General features: G+C 46.0%; 1 protein-coding gene across 1 annotated transcript in view; it reads left to right on the top strand.

Annotated features, from left to right (window-relative positions):
- The window catches only part of CCDC63 (coiled-coil domain containing 63), a 37,977-nt gene that overhangs the window by 15,494 nt on the left and 1,182 nt on the right, over window positions 1-21,301 (top strand). Inside the window, 7 exon segments of the mRNA NM_001075763.2 lie at window positions 1,840-1,959; window positions 2,594-2,775; window positions 3,942-4,123; window positions 5,663-5,883; window positions 10,618-10,692; window positions 14,969-15,161; window positions 19,647-19,850. Coding sequence (NP_001069231.1) covers window positions 1,840-1,959; window positions 2,594-2,775; window positions 3,942-4,123; window positions 5,663-5,883; window positions 10,618-10,692; window positions 14,969-15,161; window positions 19,647-19,850 — 1,177 coding nt within the window.

Genomic DNA, 21,301 nt, shown 5'->3' on the forward strand with positions numbered 1-21,301 from the left:
TCAATGTATTATGAGAGAAAGATAAACCATAATTTGTTTAAACCACTATTTAGCCAGGCTTTCTGTAATTTGTTGTTGCATGTGTTCCTAATTGATACAAGCTGCTACCCCTTAAGGGAGGCTGCTGAGATCTGTGCCCATAAAAGCAGAGGAAGTTCTTCTGAGGAAAGCATATTTTTAACAAGTCCTGAGCCTAAATGAACTTAATCATTTTCTAGTCATTGACACTTGAAATTATGAATCACTCAACTGCCAGCACCTCTTTTTAACAGCAAATATTTTATAATACCTCCTTTAAAATCCTGAAGTAAAATTTATAGATGATATAATCCTTTACCCTTCTTCTTTTAAATCAATATGATGCTATAACTATAATATAAAGGAAACATAAAGGAAAGCTATTTATACTTAAATTATATGTATTTCGATATGTTCATGTTTTGGCCTGACTTATCTAGAACAGGGCTGGCAAATTGCTCCACAGAGGGCCTGATAGTAAATATTCTGGCTTTACATGCCACGTGGTCTGTGCTGCAGCTATTCCATTCTGCCTTCATAGCCTGAAAGCAGCCATAGACAATGCAAAGAATGGGCATGGCTGTGTGCCAGTAAGACTTTATGAGAACAGGCAGTGGGCCAGATTCCACACTGCACACTGATTTGGGCTTGTTGTATCCACAACTCAAAGAAGATGATCCATGGGAATTCCCTGGCCGTCCAGTGGTTAGCAGTTGCTGTGTTCACTGCAGTGGCCCAGGTTCAATCCATGGTCAGGGAACTAAGAGGCCCACAAGCCTCACAGCATGGCCAAACAAAAACCAGAAGATGATCCAGGTTGTGCTGGTGTCAAGATTTCCAAAATGATGGCCAACTCTTGGTTAAGTTCCAGACAAATCAATGAACATTCTCTTGATTTATACAGTGACTCCATTCCTGGATGCTTGCCTATTAAAACTGAATGAAAGGACTTCCCTGGTGGTCCAGTGGTAAAGAGTCCATCTGCCAATGCAGGAGACGTGGGCTTCACCCCTGGCTGGAAAAGATCCCACCTGCTGCGGAGCAGCTAAGCCCATGCTCCTCAACTGTTGAGCCTGTGCTCTACAGCCCAGGAGCCCCAACTACTGAAGCACGTGCACTGTAGAGCCTGTGCTCTGCAGCAACAGAAGTCACAGCAATGAGAAGCCTGTGCACCGCAACTAGAGAGTAGCCCCTGCTTTCTGCAACTAGAGAAAGCCCATGCACAGCAACAAAGACCCAGCACAGCCAAAAGTTAAAAAAAAAAAAGAATGAAAAATGTTGTGTGTGTATATGCAAAAGACAATTTGATTCTAGGTACAGAAGATTATAGAGAGGATTTTCACCTGCCTGACATCCAAGGTGCACTAAACAGTCACAAGGGATGGGGGTCAATTTTTTGTTGCAGGGTGTCTGACACCTCATGACCTGCTCTTTAAGGGTCGCTAGCATCCCCATTATTGTAAGAGTCAGAAAAAGAAACAAACAAAAAACCTGCCAACCAAACAAAAACAAGGTTACAGAAGGCTTCTTGAGAGAATCAATGCCATTTCTCCAGGAAAACAGTGGGTTTAGGATCAGGTGAAATTTTTGCCCATATGTGAGTGAAATTTACACGCACAAGTGAGAATAAAAACTCTTAGTTGCTCATTTTGTCCCAAACTGACTGAGTCCACATCCAAGAGAGAAATTCAAATTCTATTCATAGGAAAAGAAATAACATGGTAGTTTTTGTTTTAGCATGCTTGAGTTAGTGAACTATTGCATTTGTCCCCATACAGATGTTAACACAGCTGGGTTTTTCCCTCTCTCTCTTTTTTTCAGATTGTTCAGATGGAGAAAAAAATTATAAACCAAAGACAGATCTTCACAAAAATACAGGAGGCCAATAACCCCCGGAAATTGCAAAAACAGATCCACATTTTGGAAACCCGTTTGAATCTTGTACGTAAGGTGTCTTCTGGGGGAATTCTCTGGCTGTCTAATGGTTAGGACTCCCTGCTTCCACTGCAGGGGGCACAGGTTTGATCCCTGGTTGAGAAACTAAGGCTTTCCCTATGGTTCAGTGGTAAAGAATCCACCTATAGTGCAGGAGACATGCGTTCGATCCCTAGGTCGGGAAGATTCCCTGGAGAAATGACTTTGCAACCCACCCCAGTATTTCCCAGTATTCTTGCCTGGGAAATCCCATGGACAGAGGAGCCTGGTGGACTGTAGTCCATAAGGTTGCACAGAGTTGGACACAACAGCACATGTGCATGAATGCACTCGGGACATGGGGAATTAAGATCCCACATGGTGCAATGCGGCCAAACAAAATCTCTGCAAACAGCTCTCCCTCCCTTGGGAGAAGGAAAGAATGATGTCCGTGAAGCCATTAGCAGGCATACATTTCATTGGTTGAGTCAGGAGAAGGTGAACGATGGTGTACACACAGACCAGGCAGTGCTCCAACCGTGGTTCTGTGGGCCTGGGGTGGGAGGTGTGGGGAAGACGCTTCAACGCTCCGGCTGCCTTCTGGAAGCTTGTCTCGCGCCCCAGGAGTGAGCCTCGTTTTGAAGCGCAGCCCTCCTCGCAGGTCACTGTACACTTTGACCAGATGCTGACCACCAACGCGAAGCTCCGGAAGGAGATCGAGGACCTGAGGCATGAGAAGGCTGCTTACGACAACGTCTACCAGCATCTTCGTCGGCGCCTGTTGACAAAGAAGAAAACAATGAATGTGGCCATCGAGCAGTCTGCGCAGGCCTACGAGCAGAGGTAGGCTGGGGGAGAGACTCTTGGGGGCAGAGATGTCTCAGCCACCTGTTGGGCTTCTTACCCCTCTACCTGCTGTGCTTATGTGTTGAGGAACCTGAAACCATCATCATCGTAAGTCCGAGCCCTGGTTGTGTGTCTGCCAAGCATGATGCTAGATGCTCTGGGTAGTATTTCAACCCTCACCACAACCCTAGGAGTTATTATCCCCATTTTACAGGCCAGGGAATGGAGGCTTAGAGATGTCAAAATGCTTACCTGAGATCCAGGTAAGTGGCAGATGTGGTGGAGCTGAGATTTAGACCCCTATTCTGTATCATCTCCACCAGGTGTCCCTGCCTGTAGTCCTAGGGATCCCTCTCAGTCTGGACTGTTTTCCAGCTTCACCCCCGGAGGGGCAAAAGGCATGCAGTTCACATGTGAAGAGTGCAGGTTTTGGAGCCAGAGAGATCTGGGTTTGAACCCTGGCTGCATCACCACTAATTTATTGTAGGACTTCTTTGGGTGGAAGTGAGGATTAAATAGTATTAGTATAGGGAATTCCCTGGTGGTCCAGTGGCTAAGACTTCACACTCCCAATGCAGCGAGCCAGGTTCAATCCCTGGCCAGGGAACTAGATCCCATATGCCGAGACTAAGAGTTTGCTTGCTGCAGCTAAGAAGATCCTGCATGCCACGATGAAGATCGAAGATCCTACATGTGACAACTAAGACCTGGGGCAGCCCAAATAAATAAATATTAAAACATATGAGTATATAAGGGAGTGGCTGGGGCATAGTATTCTACTTGACAAGGGGTGATGATGATGGTGATAGTGATAATGGTGATGTTTGATGATGCTGATGGTGGTGATGTGATGGTGTTGGTAGTGGTGATGGGGTGATGGTGATGCTGATGGTGGTGCTGACGGCAGTGGTGGTAGTGATGATGATAAGGATGGTGACAGAGATGACGATAGAAAATCATTTCCTGATGGTGGTCTAGAGTTGTGAGCTCCTGTCATTCAGGTGAGGAAGGTGGTTCCCCTACTCCCAGGAATCTCCATGATTAAAAGAAGGGATGATCACTGCCCAGGAATGAAGTCCGTCTGGACTGGTAGGGAGAAGTGGGGGAGAAGGAAGGAGCCTCTGGACACTCAGACTCTGTTGTGCTCCCCTCCCCCCACCCAGGCTGGAAGCCATGGCTCGAATGGCTGCCATGAAGGACCGCCAGCAGAAGGACATCTCTCAGTACAACCTGGAGATCCGAGAGCTGGAGCGTGTCTACGATCATGAAACCAAGCTCAAATCCTTCTTGCTCATCAAGCTGAATGATCGTCTTGAATTCGAGGAGCAGTCCAAAAAGGAAGAAGGTATATCTCTCTCTCCACTGAATACCTCTTTCTCTCAACTGAAGGTGCCCAAGTCTCCTTGTAGCAAGGTTGCCAAATTTAGCAAAGAAAAATACAAGACACCATTAAATTTAAGTTGCAGATACACAAAGAATAAAATTTTAGTCCCATGCAATATTTGAAAGACACTTACACTAAAGAATTATTTGTGGTTTATCTACAACTAGAACATATTTATACTTTTAAAAATACATTGTTTGTAACCCTGTATATGAGACAGCAAAAGAGACACTGATGTATAGAACAGTCTTATGGACTCTGTGGGAGAGGGAGAGGGTGGGAAGATTTGGGAGAATGGCATTGAAACATGTATAATATCATGTATTAAACGAGTCGCCAGTCCAGGTTCGATGCACGATACTGGATGCTTGGGGCTGGTGCAATGGGACGACCCAGAGGGATGGTATGGGGAGGGAGGAGGGAGGAGGGTTTAGGATGGGAAACACATGTATACTGTGGCGGATTCATTTCGATATTTGGCAAAACCAATACAATATTGTAAAGTTTAAAAATAAAATTAAAAATAAATAAATAAATATGTAGAATTATGTAAAAAAAATACATTGTTTGTCTGAAATTCAAATTTAGCTAGATGAGTTGGATTTTATCCGCCATCCCTAACCTACAGGGTATGTCCTCATCTTGTGGCTCTGCTTCTATTATTTAGAGGAGCAACTTGTTTTATTGGAGGTTGCCACAGCCCTATCCATGTTTGGAGATTCTGAAGGAGGACTCACGAGACTCAGCACATCATTGCAAACATGGCTATGATGTAGACACATCAGCAGGGAGAAAAGGTGCACGGGGCGAGGTCCAGAGGAAACCGGGCACAAGCTTCCCGGATCTTCTCCCAGTGGAGTCACACAGGATATGCTTAATTCCTCCAGCCTCTAATTTTGACAACACATGTGAAGAGTCATCTATTTGGGGAGCTCGTTAGAGACTCAATGCCCAAGATTCTTACTGGGGGCTGGTCGTGTAGGCCCTCTCTCCCCAGCACATCCCAAGATTCCAGGCTCCCAGCAGGAGGGCAGGTGTTCGGCCACACTGTCCATACAGTCAGGGCACAGGAGCCACTCTTAACCATTTGCGGACAGTTTTATATCAGTGTAGGGAAATGTTCACCATTTAAGTTCCCAGATGAAGGTGAAGGGCCAGCCTTGCAAACAGACCTTTCTAAGCAGAGCAGTCTCAGGGCTGCTATGTTAACTCTGTCCTGAACAGGTTGAGATCTGAGCTCTTCAGAGGGCCCCCTGTGTAGCTGCATTTGATTTTTGGTCTTTTAGCCCTTCTGTCCCTTTCTACCTTCTCATTTGCACTGTATGGCTAGAAGTGTGTTTCTGAGAAACTTCATCTCTCATTTTCCCCCTCCTTGTCCTGGGAAAGTCTAGCCCCCTCCCTGGGGCACGGTGATAATGTTATGCAGCTCTTTCCTCTGCCAGGCTGTGCTCTGAGCGGCTTCCCTTTCAGACTCACAGCTGCTGGTTCTTCCTTTTCTAGCTCTCAAGGCAAAGAAGTATGGGAAGAAGAGCAAGGGTGCGAGTTTTGAGAGCTATGAGGTGGCTCACCTCCGGCTGCTGAAACTCACAAAAACTGGGAACCTGAATCAGCTCATCGAGGAGTTTCTGGCCAAGGAGGAGAAGAACTTTGCTCGGTTCACATATGTCACAGAGCTCAACAATGACATGGAGATGATGCACAAGAAGATAGAGAGAATCCAGGTCGGGGCACCTCTCCTTTCCCAGCCCAGGGGCCCACCTGCTCCCGCAGTAGCCTTCCCCAAGGCAGGTTCCTCAGAACACTCTTTGAGCTGCTCTGCAGAAAAAAGAACTTCAAGTCAAAAAAAGTTTGGGAAATACTATATTCCCCCAGTGTTCTCCCCTCTACATTTTAGCCTTCCTGAAACTGGTATTTGTCTTTCAGTTGATACATACACTTAATAGGTTCATGTCCCCTCACCCCTGAGAAGTGACATTTAAAATCCATGGTATGTCTTATAATCCAGAGTTCAGTAAACTGTAGCCACAGCCAGATATGGCCTTTGACCTGTTTTTGCACAGCCCATGAGCTGAGATTGTTTTTTACATTTTTAAAGGGTTGTAAGAGAAAAAAATATGCAAGACAGACCATAGGTGGCTTGAAAAATCCAAAATACTGATTATGTGGCCCTTTGCCTTAAGAGCTGGCTGACCCCTGTCAATAAACAGCTTTGTAGAATTGAGGAGAGATGGTAAGTTGATCTTGGAGAGAACTGATGTACGTGAGCATAGTAAAGGCTCTGATAAGTCCTGCAGTAAAGAAACTCTTTACCTTTGTTGAACCTGTAATTTCCCAAACTTAACTGCTGCTTACTCCCCAGAACACACATAAACAGCCTTTGGAACTCTCTGCACAGAGAGAGTCTAAACTTAGCATGACACTCCAGTCCTTTCAGAATTTGGCTTCAACCTGCCCCTGCAGGCTCAGCTCTCATCACGACCCTCAAGGCACTCCCATCAGCTGCCAGTCCCAGCTACCCCCTGTTTCCCTTCTCTGAAACTTCCCTCATGCTGTTCCCCACCCCTCCCACTTTTCTTCTGATGCAATACCAGCCATTAGTCCTGACAAATGTCACCTCCTCTGAGAACTCATTACTCTTCCCTCTGAGGTCCCTGTGCTGGGTGGGAACCTAGGGGAGCCCTTCCTTTTGCAGTGTCACCATTTCCTGAAGGCGGGGCCACATGCAAGTAGACAGTAGCTAGAAGACAGGGGAAAACATTTTAATTTTTTCAAAATCAGTGATGAATTTAATTTTAATGAGGATTAGAAAGAACAGCTTGCAGAGCATTGTGATTCTATAGAGAGGATTCCTGAGGGTGGTAAGTAGTAGTAATATCTGTGCATGCTCAGTTACTCAGTCATGTCCAACTCTTTGTGACCCCGTGGATTGTAGCCCACCAGGCTCCTCTGTCCATAGGATTCTTCAGGCAAGGGGATCTTCCTGATCCAGGGATCGAACCTGCCCCTCTTGAGTCTCCTGCATTCGTAGGTGGATTCTTTACCACTGCACCACCTGGGTAGCCCAGGTAGTAAAAATAACAGTAAACAAATAGTGATAAACAAACTACACAAAATTTGGTCAATTTAAAGAAAGCTTCTAATAGATAGTAATAATGATAGATAATAATAGTACAGCTGACACGTGGAAACGGAGGTGGGCTGTCACAGGAAACAGATGGCATGCCCAAAATGGGTAAAGAGAGGTGAGCTTTTAAAAAAGAGACTATTTACAAAGGTCTAAAGAAATTAAAGAGGGAATGTGCAGAATCGCATAGCTGAGCTCCAGAATGGGTGAGGTGAGGGAGCAGTTTCTGGAACCAGGAGGCAGGTATGTGGAGAAGGCTGTCTGTGTGTCTTTCCTGGTGGCCGGTAGCCAAACGAATGACCTGCCAGGAGGGTGGGCAAGTACCCCCAATCTCATTCTCCTTCCACTGTCCAGCTGGGGTCCTCCTTTGGCTGGGTGGCCCAGAGAGCTAAGGGGAGAGGAGGCCTGTCTTCCAGAGGACAGGCGCCCTCGTGGGTGCCCTGTCCATTCCCAAAGCCCAGGACTGCCCTGCACACAGTGGGAAGCAGCAGCAACTGACCTTGACCTTCCCAGTCACCTTGAGGGCACTCTCCTTTCTTCTTCAGCCACACAGCCTGTCTCTGTTGTGAGGACAAGTGTGTCTGAGGAAAGATGGCCAAACTCCCGCCTTCTCCGGGCCTCAGTTTCCCCACCTGTAGAATGACATATTCGGACTGGAGTAGTAGTTTCCAAGCTTTCCTTAAAAGCTACCGAAGTTTTTCTCTAAACTAGGGTATGGGGAAACATGAGTATATAAAACAGATGACATGGAGTGGTTCTGGATGAAGGGGGTGGAGGTGAGATGGGTTACTGGAGGGGGTGTTTGAGACCTTATCTCTGCCCTCTTGTGGCACCTCTGCCCAAAGTAGGGTTCAGATTTAAGTCAAAAACATTTAGGATTCTAACATCTGACTTCACTCTTACCTAGAGGGCTGGAGTCAGAGGTCATAAACTGATGAATACAGCCTTCATTGTTCTGTTGCTTGGCCTCCTTCATACCCAAATTTTAAAATTAGTGAGTTGCCAACATTTAAAAGTCAGGATATTCCACATGAAAATGTGGATTTCTGGTTTCTCTAGAAAAATCAGATCTGACAACTCCAGCCCACATTCTCACAGGAAGCTGAGTGCACTGCCCCTATAAACTGGTCAGACCATACTCTCCCTCCTTTGCTGAGAGGAGCTGGGGTCTCATTTGCTCTGAAGAGACCAGACCAGTCTCAAGCAAGAGGAGCCCAGGTGGCCTGAGTGTGCCACCTCCCATTTGGGCGCTTCGCCACTTCCCTCTGGTGGCCATCTCCAGTATCGCAGGGAAGGTTTTTGAAGGACACTGGTAATGTGGCAGCGAACAAAATAGTTTGCTGTTTTATAAACTTTTTTTCTCCAACAGTTTTACCCAATATCATCTATGGTTCTCTCCCCTGGTATTTTAAGTAAATTTACATAATTTTAAAAACCTTTTTATTCCTATGTTCTTTATAGTGGCTTCTGGAGCCCCTATATGCTCCCTAGATGCTCTGTAGTAATAATATCACAAGATGCTTCTTAAAAAAGAAGATTCCTCAGGCCCTGTCTCATACCTACAAACCTAGATTCTCTGAAAATAACCCTGGAATATGCATTTAAATTGTATTTTAATTTGAGACCCTTTCCCTGCATGATATAAATGTACCATTATTTACTTAACCAATCAACAACCAGTAGACATTCAGGTTGTTCCTAATGGAGATAATGAATAATAACTCAAGGGATAGCCTTGAGTGGCCACCTTTGCCCACATGTCCTACTATTTTCTTGGGACAGATTCCTGGAAATGGTATTGCCCCATCAAAGAGTGCATGCCTTTTACATTTGGATACACTGTTCTAGCCCTGGAGTTCTCAGATCTGGCCCCTGGGCCACCACTGTGGCAGCATCTCCTGGGAACCTGCGAGAAATGTGCATTCTAGGGCCTCACCCAGGCTTCCCAGGTAGCTCAGCTGGTAAAGAATCTACCTGCAATGCAGGAGATCTCAGTTTGATTCCTGGGTCAGGAAGTTCCCCTGAAGAAGAGATAAGCTCCATATTCTTGGGCTTCCCTGGTGGCTCAGACAGTAGGTGGCTCAGACCCAGGAACTTCCTGGGTCAGGAAGTTCCCCTGAAGAAGAGATAAGCTCCATATTCTTGGGCTTCCCTGGTGGCTCAGACAGTAAAGAATCCATCTACAATGCGGGAGACCTGGGTTCAATCCCTGGGTTGGGAAGATCTGCTGTAAGAGGGGATGGCAACCCACTCCAGTATTCTTGCTTGGAGGATCCCCATGGATGGAGGAGCCCGGCAGGCTATAGTCCATGGGGTTGCAAAGAATTGGACATGACTGAGCGACTAGGCATAGCACAGCACAGGACCTCACTCAGACATACTTAATCAGAAGCTCTGGTGTGGAGCCCAGATATCTGTTTTCACAAACCCCTAGGTGATTCTGATTCACGGTAGAGTTGTAGAACCCCTGCTCTGGAGCTGTCTGTCCATTACCGTAGCCACCAACATGGGAGATTTTAGTTTAAATCAATTTAAATTAAATCCAAAAATAAGTTCCTCATTGGTCCTAGCCACATTGTAAGAGCTCTGTGCCTGTGCGTGGCTAATGGCTGCGGTACTGGACAGTGCAGATAGAACATTGCCACCATGGCAGCAAATCCTATTGATTATAGGGGCAATTCTCCAGAAAGGAAGAAGCACCCACCCACTCATGCCCTCATCCTCCTTTTAATTTAAAAAGCATCAGAAAACTTCCATCGACCTAAGAGGGGTCCAGGGGTTCTGGGGTTTCTTGAAATGGATAATTTAAATCCTCACTGCTGCTGCTGCTAAGTCGCTTCAGTCGTGTCCGACTCTGTGCGACCCCATAGACGGCGGCCCACCAGGCTCCCCTGTCCCTGGGATTCTCCAGGCAAGAACACTGGATTGGGTTGCCATTTCCTTCTCCAATGCATGAAAGTGAAAAGTGAAAGTGAAGTCGCTCAGTCGTGTCCGACTCTTCTCGACCCCATGGACTACAGCCCACCAGGCCCTCCGTCCATGGGATTTTCCAGGCAAGAGTACTGGAGTGGGGTGCCATTGCCTTCTCCGAAATCCTCTCTAGGGAGGGGATATATATGTACTTATAGGTGATTCACATTGTATACAGCAGAAATAAACACAGCATTGTAAAGCAATTATCCTCCAATTAAAAATAAATTAAAATATATTCTAGATATTTTTTAAAAAATAAAATAAGTCCTCATGAACTCTTCAAGGCACTGGCTCATTTTGAGGTGTGCTAGGAAGGGGGACTCCACTTTTCCTTATGGTCTGGTTCTCTCCTGAGCAGAATGAGATCTTGCGCTTGCGATCCCAGCAGAAATCATCCCATGATGACAGCTACTCCATCCTGAGAGAGCTGGAGGTAAGACCAGCCTGGGGAGGGAGGGCTTGGGAGTCTCTGTTGTCTGTCTGATGGCCTGTCAGTTGATTCTCAGTAGCAGTAAGATGTCTGTCCTGTGACTACTGGCCTGAGTCATGTCTTGACATGTTATGACCCCTTGTCACAGGCAGCCTCTGCTGCAGATGTTGCTGCAAACTTTTGTTCCTAAAAAAGACAAAGGCTTGCTTTTTCCATTTTAAAGACTCTCCCACATCAGGAAGCCTATCCCAGGCCCTTGTGCCGGTAATTTCATCCCTGAGTTCCAAACAGATCTCTGCCTCTGTCTTTACTTCTCTCTCTCCCTTGTCCTAGCTGTGGCCTGTTCTCAATCAATAATAGTAATTACGAGCATTTCCTGAGCAATTACTATGCACAAGACACTGGGCTAAGGGCTTGGCTTGCACTATCTCATTTAATCCTCACAACAACACTATGAAGTAGGTGATATGATCTATTTTACAGATGAGGAAACTGAGGTTCAGAGAAGCAATCCCCATCATCATGGAGTTGCAATACTGTATGAGCTTTGCATTGCATTCAGCTGCTAATAATAGGGACCCAAAATAACTGTCTGTGCAATAGAAGTTTATTTACTTTGTTAAAATGTAAATCTGGAGATTAGCACTTTAGGGCCGGTCATGATGTTATCAGTAAATCAGGCTTCTCCTTCCAGTTTGGCCATCTTTAGTGTGTGGCTTACATTCCCAACGATGCCTCATGGTTGTATTATGGTCCAGCCATCACATATACATTCCAAGCAGAAAGAAAGTAGGGAGGGCAAAAAAGGCCTTGCTAATTGATTTAGTCAGCTTAAAAATTCTTTCCTTGAATTTTCAGTCAATAGCATCTGTATCTGTGTCTTACTGGCCATTCCTATTTCAAAGGATGGTTGGAAATACAGCTTTTAGTTGGCACATTGCTACACTGAAATGATAACCATTTTGTTATTAAGGTATAAGGGGAGAATGGATAGCAAGTGTCTGAGAAAGATATGAACCACAGAGTTTGATTGCAAAGCCCTGTTCTAATCCAATAGTTCCTGTCCCAGGAACTATGCTCACGGGTCATTTCCCTTCCTTTTTCTGTAGCTGATTTCTGTTCTTGGCATAGCAGGTGGTGAACAGGGACGGCCCTGCCATTCTCTAATGCACCACTGGAGGGCAGCAAAGCACCTCTCAGGCTCAGCAACTTCTCCCAGGATTCGGGAATGGGGAAAGTAGACTTGCAGGCAGGGCCCAAGTTCAAGGAGACCCCCCTCAAGTTGGACACATACTTGGCATCCCACACATCCTTGACTCTTGGCCACTCAGTGTTCACATGCTTCCTTGGGGTTGGGACTGTTGCTGCTCTGCATCGTGGGGTTTTGAAGGCCTAATGGGGGATACAGCTTGGAGAGGCTGATCAGACAACCCCAAGCATCGCCCAACCTCTGTCTGAAGTCCTCCAGTAACTCTTTGTTCATTGGGCTTTCCTGGAGCCTCTTTTCAAATGCAAATACTCTTAGCAAAAGAATTTGTTTTAATAGCAATGGGCTCACTTAGAACCACTTTTCTTACCCCCTACTAAAGATCATGCCCATCTCCTTTACTCTTGGAACCTTTTCTACTCACCTTCCATTCATTGTCCCCTCTGAGAGAAGTGGTGGAATCAGTCCTTTCACCGGAGGTTTAGCATAGAAATTAAGCAACCAGGTCCTGGGAACAAAGGCGTGGGTATGATTCCCAGAAGAGTTACTTCCTGATGTTAGTACTTTGAGAAAGTTGACTTAACCTCTCTGAACCTCAGTTTTGTCACCTGTGAAATGGGAATAATAATTGTACTCACTTTGTAGGGCTGTGAAGATTGAATAAAATCCTGCATGTACATGCCTGGCATACTGCAGGGCAGAGAACTATAAACATAACTATCATTATTGTTGTTTATCCTGTGAGTCAATAAAGCCTCAAGTCACCATCATCTTGTTACTAAATAATTGCTTAAATAAAGAGCCCAAGGTCAGGTTCTTAGACAACTCAACACAAATGACGTAAGCACAAGTTCACTTATCTTCTCTGACTTCAGTATTCCTCATCTGGAAACTGGGGCAATTGTGAGGATTAGTTAAGAAGGTGTGTGTAAAGTGCTCGGAACATTTTAGGTGCCGGACATGTGTTACCAAGCCTTCCAGGTGACATAGCAGTTAAGAATCTGCCTGCCAATGCAGGAGTCACAAGAGATGAGGGCTCGATGCCTGGGTCGGGAAGATACCCTGGAGGAGGAAATGGCAGTCTACTCCAGTATTCTTGCCTGGAAAATTCCATAGACAGAGGAGCCTGGTGGGCTACAATCTAGAGGGTCACAGAGAGTTGGGCGTGACTGAGCATGCACACACATACATGTGTTATCAACATCACATCAGGCTGTTAAAAAGCGTTTTTAACCATGTGATCTTTTACTGCACCTTTAGAATGAGAGGAGGGGCTCTGGCTGACATCTGAGGAAATTCAGCCCTGGGAACTGAATATTCCAGTGGCTGGGACAGAGGAAGCTGCCCGGTGTGGTGGTTGAGGGACAGTTCAAATCACGGCTTCCTTCTCCCTTGCCTCAGAACCTCAGTTCCCTCACCTGGAAATGGGAGTGTGGGTAGGGCCCTCTGGGATCCTTGTTTGGAATGGTCCATATGGAGCTAGTAGGGACAAGGCTGATCCTTCCAGGGCCCAGTTCACCTTTGCAAGCTGAGAACCAGGGAGAGAGGTGGGAAGCCGTCAAAGCACTTACCCTAGAGCAGCGATTCTCAAGTCTGGGCTGCCAGTCAGAATCACCTTTGAGGCTTTAAAGTTCCCAGTGCCGAGGCGGCACTCCAGACCGGGATGTCTGAATGTCTGAGGCTGGGGTCTGGGCAGCCAATGTTTTAATGCTCCCAGGTGATACCAATGTGAAACTGAAATTGTGATCAGTGGACTCACAGAGGTTCTCGAACTTTACCATGTGTCAGGACCATCTGGAGGTTCATTAAACACAGATTGCTGAGCCTACACCTAGAGCCTCTGATTGAGTTGGTCTGGACTGGAGCCCAGGAACCTGCATTTCTGACAAGTTCCCTGATGGAGCTGCTGCTGCTTGTCCTGGGACGCCACTTTGAGAACCGCTGGTCTCTAGTAATGTGGTTTAAACTGAATGGTGAAATCGGTTTGTTGGATTGCCACAGCGTTTAAAGATAACAAGACGGAATAGAACAGACAGAATGGAAAATATTAGAACACACAATAAGAATATTGATTTGTGAAACTTTAATTTCATTTGATTAGATAAATGTATATAAATACACACATGTAAGGAAATGGCAACCCACTCCAGTGTTCTTGCCTGGAGAATCCCAGGGACGGGAGCCTGGTGGGCTGCCATCTATGGGGTCGCACAGAGTCGGATACGACTGACGTGACTTAGCAGCAGCAACACACATGTAAAATTGGAGGCAAAAGGAGAAGGCGGCAGAGGATGAGACAGTTGAATGGCATCACTGATTCAATGCACATGAACTTGGGCAAACTCTGAGAGACAGTGGAGGACAGGGAAGCCTGGCATGCTCCAGTCTATGGGGTCACAAAGAGTTGGACACAACTTAGCGACTGAACAACAGTGTGTGAATGTATTGGACTGCAATGTAAATATATTTCTTCCCGTGGGCCTTCATTTTTAAAAAATGAGTCAACAGCTTTTAAAAAATGCTGCAATCCAGTAGACATGCAGACACACACATACACATATGTAAGTGAAACAAATCTTTACATTAAATAATATCTATCCTCTCTACTTCCAGTGCATACTAGCATCTTCTCCTGTCTTTCTTTATTTTCTGATCTATTTTATTTCACTTAAAAAATGTGGATTGAGGCCCATTAAATTGTTCTTGCAACCCCTTGTATGAAAAGTGTTAGTCGCTCAGTTCAGTTCAGTTCAGTCTCTAAGTCGTGTTTGATTCTTTGAGACTCCATGGACTGTAGCCAGCCAGGCTCCTCTGTCCATGGGGATTCTCCAGGCAAGAATACTGGAGTGGGTTGCCATTTCCTTTTCCAGGGGATCTTCCCAACCCAGGGGCCGAACCTGGATCTCCTGCACTGCAGGTGGATTCTTTACTGTCTGAGCCACCAGGGAAGCCCCTTAGAGGTTTGCAAACCTGCAGTTTGGAGACCCTGTTTCAGACTCTCACATATGAGGGCTGAGCCCAGCCAGAGTGGCCACCTGGATGACCTGGATGGGAACTGGGGGTCTGCCATAGGAGAAACTGAAGAAGACCACGGAGGAGGCAGACATGTACGAGAACGACTACAGGGAGATCACCAAGACCTTGGAGTATCTCAAGAACTCAGTGGAGAACCTGTTTAAGAAGATAAATTGTGATGCCACCAAGATCCTGGTGCAGTTAGGGGAGACGGGGAAAGTCACGGATATCAACCTCCCGCAGTACTTTGGTGAGTCAAGCCCACTAACTCTTAGCAACCATTTCCAGAGATTTCTATGAGCAGGCACAAGGACTTGTTCTTTTGGAGGTAGTCAGCCTGGTGGTGAAGCCTGGCACTAAAGCCTTGGCACTAAAGCCAACCTGCTTGAGTTCAAATCGTGGTTCTACTTTTACTAGCTGTATGACTTTTGGCAACTGTTGTTTTTTTTTTTTAAACATGGATTTTTGAGTCTGTGTGTGTGTTTCATATTTCTTTATTGGCTGCATTGGGTTTTGCTGCTGTTGCTGCTAAGTCGCTTCAATGGTGTCCGACTCTGTGCGACCCCATAGACGGTAGCCCACCAGGCTCCCCCGTCCCGGGGATTCTCCAGGCAAGAACACTGGAGTGGGTTGCCATTTCCTTCTCCGATGCGTTAAAGTGAAGTTGCTCAGTTGTATCCAACTCTTAGCGACCCCATGGACTGCAGCCCACCAGGCTCCTCCACCCATGGGATTTTCCAGGCAAGAGTATTGGAGTGGGTTGCCATTGCCTTCTCCGCATTGGGTCTTAGTTACAGCAATTGGGATCTTTGTTGTAGCATTTAGTTGCCCCGTGGCATGTGGGATCCTGGTTCCCTGAACAGGCATCAAACCTGCATCCCCTATGTTGGAAAGCAGATGCTTAACCACTGGACCATCAGGGAATTATCTGGGAAATCTTCTGAACCTCTCTGTGCCTCAGTTTTTTCATCTAAAAAATGTTGGGAAGGTTAAATAAATAAGTAGTTCTTAGAGACATAGTTACATGATCATGTGAATAGATACAGAATGAAGTATTTGACAAAATTCAATATCCATTCATAATAAGAAAACTCTCAACAAACTAGAACTAGAAGGGAAGTTCCCTACCTGATAAAAGGCATCTCCAGAAACACCTGCAGCTAACCTCATAGTTAGTGGTGAAAAAAAAAAAAAAAACTGGATGTTTTTCTTCTAAGATCAGGAACAAGGCAAGGATGTCTGCTCTCACAACTCCTATTCAGTATTATGTTGGTGGTCCTCGATAATGCAGTAAGGCAATAAAAGGAAATGAAAAGCATTCAAATTGGGAAGAAAGAAATAAAGTGCTCAGAGCAGTGCCTGGCATGTAGCAAATGCCTATTAACTGTAATACACATTTCTAGGCCTTGAGATCAGGAGAGAGAGGGAGATGCACCCACAGAGATCATGCCAGTTTAGAATGAATGACTTCCACCGCTCTTAGAATAGAATCGAAGGTTCTTAATACCATCTGTGTTTGGGAGGTTCCCAAGACGCCTCCCTCCCGTCAGTTTCAGGTATTCACTAGGAGGGCTCCTGGATTCAGCCTTTAGTCATATTTTCATGGCTATGATTTATTACAGCCACAAGGTACAAAGCAAAATCAGTAAAGGAAAAAGGAGCTTGGGGGAAAGCATGGAGGAAATCAAGAGCAAGCTTCCAAGGGTCGTCTCCCAGGATGTGCTTAATCCCCACCAGCCATGAGTTGTGACAACACAAGTGAAATGGTGTCAACCAGGGAAGCTCATTGGCTACTCATCGCTTGGCGAGGGGGTGGGGGGCGGCGGGGAGGCCGATCATACAGGCACCTCCAGCCTGGCACATACCCCAGTTCCAGACCCCAGAAAGAACAGCAAGTATTTATAGCATAAGCTACATTTTTTAATAGACGGATTAAGCATGCTGGCATCACTGACCCAGTGGACATGAGTTTGAGCAGACTCTGGGAGATAGTGAAGGACAGGGAAGCCTGGTGTGATTCAGTCCTCGGTCGCAAAGAGTCCGACACGACCGAGCGACTGAACAACAACAAAGGCATGATGAGCCTCTCTTAACAGTTAATGGTGGTGGGGACCTTCCTGAAATCCAAGTTCCCTGATACTGTCCAAGGACCAAACTGCTAAGCAACCTTTTCGAAGGAGAGAAGTCAGACTTTGCTGTATTAACTCTTTCTTACCCGCAGCCTATCAACTTCTTTATAGCCTGGCCCCTGCTTACATTTTTTTAAAAAATTATTTACTTATTATTGATTTTTGGTTGCCCTGGGTCTTCACTGCTGTGTGTAGGCTTCCTCTTGTGGTGAGCAGGGAGCTACTCGTAATTGCAGTTCACGGGCTTCTCATTGCAATGGCTCCTCTTATTGTGGGGCCCAGGCTCTAGGGTGTTCAGACCCAGTAGTTGTGGTGTACAGGCTGAGTTGCCCCACGCATGTGGGATCTTCCTGGACCAGGGATCGAACTGGTGTCCGCTGCATTGGCAGGTGGGTTCTTAACCAGTGGACCACAGGGAAGTCCCCTTGCTTACATTTTTCATCATCTCTTGTCCTGCTCTTCCTCTTTGCTCACCTCCTGTGGCCACACAGTTCTCCTCTCTGTATTTCCAAATCTCTCCCCCAACTAATTCTACCTCAGGGCCTTTGCATGGGCTGTTCCTAGGATACTTATCCCACACCCAGTTCCTCATACTCAGATCTCAGGTTAAATGTCCTCTCTCCAGCAAGGCCCCTCTCTGCTGCTCCATCTGAGGCTGGTCCTGCTGTACCCACTGTTATTCACTCTCATCAGTTATATTCAGTCACTCAGTTGTGTCTGACTCTTTGCGACCCCATGGACTGCAGCACGCCAGGCCTCCCTGTCCATTGCCTACTCCCGGAGTTTACCCAAACTCATATCCATTGAATCAGTGATGCCATCCAATCATCTCATCCTCTGTCGTCCCCTTCTCCTCCTGCCTTCAGTCTTTCCCAGCATCAGGGCCTTTTCACATGAGTCACCTTTTCCCATCAGGTGGCCAAAGTATTGGAGTTTCAACTTCAGCATCAGTCCTTCTAATGAATATTCAGTACTGATTTCCTGTAGGATGGACTGGTTGGATCTCCTGGCTGTCCAAGGGACTCTCAAGAGTCTTCTCCAATACCACAGCTCAAAGGCATCAATTATGGTGCTCAGTTTCTTTACAGTCCAGCTCTCACATCCATACATGACTACTGGAAAAACTATAGCCTTGACTAGATGGACCTTTGTTGGCAAAGTGATGTCTCTGCTTCTTAATATGCTGTCTAGGTTGGTCATAGCTTTTCTTTCAAGGAGAAAGCATCTTTTAATTTTGTGGTTGTAATCACCATCTGCAGTGATTTTGGAGCCCCCACAATAGTCTGTCACTGTTTCCATTGTTTCCCCATCTATTTGCCATTAAGTGATGGGACCAGATGCCATGATCTTAGTTTTCTGAATGTTGAGTTTTAAGCCAACTGTTTCACTCTCCTCTTTCACTTTCATCAAGAGGCTCTTTAGTTCTTCGCTTTCTGCCATAAGGTGGTGTCACCTGCATATCTGAGGTTACTGATATTTCTCCTGGCAATTTTGATTTCAGCTTGTGCTTCTTCCAGCCCAGTGTTTCTCATGATGTACTCTGCATATAAGTTAAATAAGCAGAGTGACAATAAATAAGCAGCCTTGATGTACTCCTTTCCTTATTTGGAACCAGTTTGTGGTTTCGTCAGTTCTAACTGTTGCTTCCTGACCTGCATACAGATTTCTCATGAGTCAGGTCAGGTGGTCTGGTACTCAATCTCATAGCAGTTCTATTATTTAATCCTTGCCTAGTTTGTCTCTATATACAGGTAATTCTCATTGTGTGAATGGAGGAGGTTCTTGAGAACCAATAGCAAGTTTCAGATGTGAATCTTTTTGGTCCCTGATTTTCAGAGAGAAGAGAAACGGTATGCATTATATGAAAATTAAAAAAAAAAAAACAACCCTTAAACCCAATAGTTACTGAATTCAGATGACAAGCATCTGGATGGTGAGGAGTGTGTGTGTTTATTTGCTGACTTGCCCTTCTCTCCTTCTTCCCATTCACACTGAAGCTCATGAGCTTCATCAGGGTTTGCATGTCTGTTATTGTTTATGGTCATTGTGTTCCCTCCATGCCTCGTGGCGTCTCAGGCACCGTGCCTGGTCTGATAAGCATCCAATAATCATTTGTGGAATGAATAAATGAATGAATGAATGAATTATTCTGATGACTCCATGGGGCTGTGAAACACAGTGGGAAGGACAGCTCCCCCAAACTCAGAGCACTGAGGAAAAGATCAGTAGTTTAAGGCAGAGTTTGCCCACGGCTCCCAATTTTTAGTGTTAAAAAAAAAGTTCCTCAACCTTCTTTTTATTATTGTCCGCTATGGAGCCTGCTCTTCCTTATGGAATTTTCATACAGTTGATATACCATATAACTGTTCATGTTTTTTATGTACATCGTGCCTTATACATCAAAGAGATTGGTTTTGCCTCTCAAGAACCAAATTGCGCTCTCTAGGGAATGAATGATGTAACCCAAGAGAAAGCCCTTGTCCTTATAGGCATTCATCACCTGCCCCCGTCCTGTTACTTCTCTTCCTCTCCAGCAGGGAGCGCTACCTCTAGTTCCCCTAGGACTCAGGTCTCTGGCAAACTTCTTGGTTACACCTTTTTTCCAGCCATCATTGAGAAGAAGACCAATGACTTGCTGGTGTTAGAATCCTACAAGCGGCTTATGGAAATGGAAGTAGCAGAGGCGGAGGTCCAGCCATCCTTCCTCAACCCCTTCTGGGGCGGCTCCGCCCTCCTCAAGCCTGCAGAACCCATCAAGGTCATCCCTCCAGTGTTGGGGGCTGACCCCCTTAGCGACAAGTTGGATGAAGGTGAGTTCTCTTCTTACCTGGAGTTTTCTTTCTACAGCATGATGACAAAGCCACAGATTCTGAAGTTTAGTTATCTCGGATACTTTAAAAAATTACAACTACTCTGTGACCATTTCATGAACCTTAAAGTAGCCAAAATTTCCAAGATGGCAAGTTATGAGCAGATGAGATTCCCTGATGCCATTTCCTACCCTCACCGTATGCTCTTGAGTCTCGCTCCACCTGTGATCTCCTTTCCCCAACCCCATCTGTGTCCCCCTATCCCATGATTGAAGCAGCTGAGGCTTGGTTCACACCAGAGATAAACTGTAGCCCTGCGGGCGCAGGCACATGGATCTTCTTTACTTTTGGAAGCAGAAGCTGGTGGTACTGCGGTTTGTGGGGGTTGAGGGAACTAGCCCTTCTCTGTGGAGGTGGGGGTAAATTCTGGCCCCACATGGTGTTTGGTGGGCAATTTGGCAACATGTTCGGGAAGGTTGAGGAGTGGTTATGTTCCTGAGCCAGGTTGCATTTTTGCTGTGCGCAGCAAGCCAGGCCAAGACACGGAGGGTCAGCAGAGAGAGGGTGCTTCATTTGCAAGTCCGCAAAGCCAAGGAGAGGAGATGGGGAGACAAATCTCCAAGATCCGCCTCCCAGAAAGCAAGGGGCTCTGGTGTTTATGGGATAAAGAATAAAGATGCCTGGTGATCTGAGGCATGGAACATGTGGGGAAAGGCGGTTGGAAAGTGGTGCCCTAATCCTGGTTCTGTAGAGGTGTAACTAAGTATGGGCCTCTGTGTGTTCAAGATGTCATCCAGCGACACTCACGTGTGCTCAGTGGAAGGACTGGGGCTCTATCCAGGGTTAACCTGCTCAGCTGGAACTAGACACAGCTGAACCCAAGCTCCTAGAAAACAACTCAGGCAGACACATTGTTTAGGCTACATGTTGCCTGGAGGACAAGCGAGACGTTTGTACCAATAAGAAAATGACCTTGATTAGTGAAGGCAGGTTACAGGTGAAATGGGCTTACCTAATAATTACCCTGGATTTCAGATACATGCATAGAGTCTGTAATCTTGATTGTGGGGATTGGTCCTTCAGAGAAAAACTTACTCAAGGGTCGAAGGTGGAAGTAGGAGGGCAGCCGAACTGGAAATGACTGAAATGCTCGCCCGTTAGAGATTGGTTAAATAAGTTACAGTTCACCCATGCGTGTGATGGAATATTCTGCAGCCACTAAAAAGAATGCTGTGGGCTGACATGAACTGACATGTTTATGTGTGTATGATACACACGTGACATGTGTGTATATGGCATCTAGTGTCCAGGGATGCTGTGTAAAACCTACAGTGCACAAGACCGCCTTTCACAACCTGGTACATAAGAGAGAGAGAAGAGGAGAGAGAAAAGGAAGGAGGAGGAGGAAGAAGGGAAGGAAAGTGTCTTGATTATATATATAATAATGAAGA

This window comes from Bos taurus, chromosome 17 (assembly GCF_002263795.3).
Source record: "Bos taurus isolate L1 Dominette 01449 registration number 42190680 breed Hereford chromosome 17, ARS-UCD2.0, whole genome shotgun sequence".
NCBI lineage: Eukaryota > Metazoa > Chordata > Mammalia > Artiodactyla > Bovidae > Bos > Bos taurus.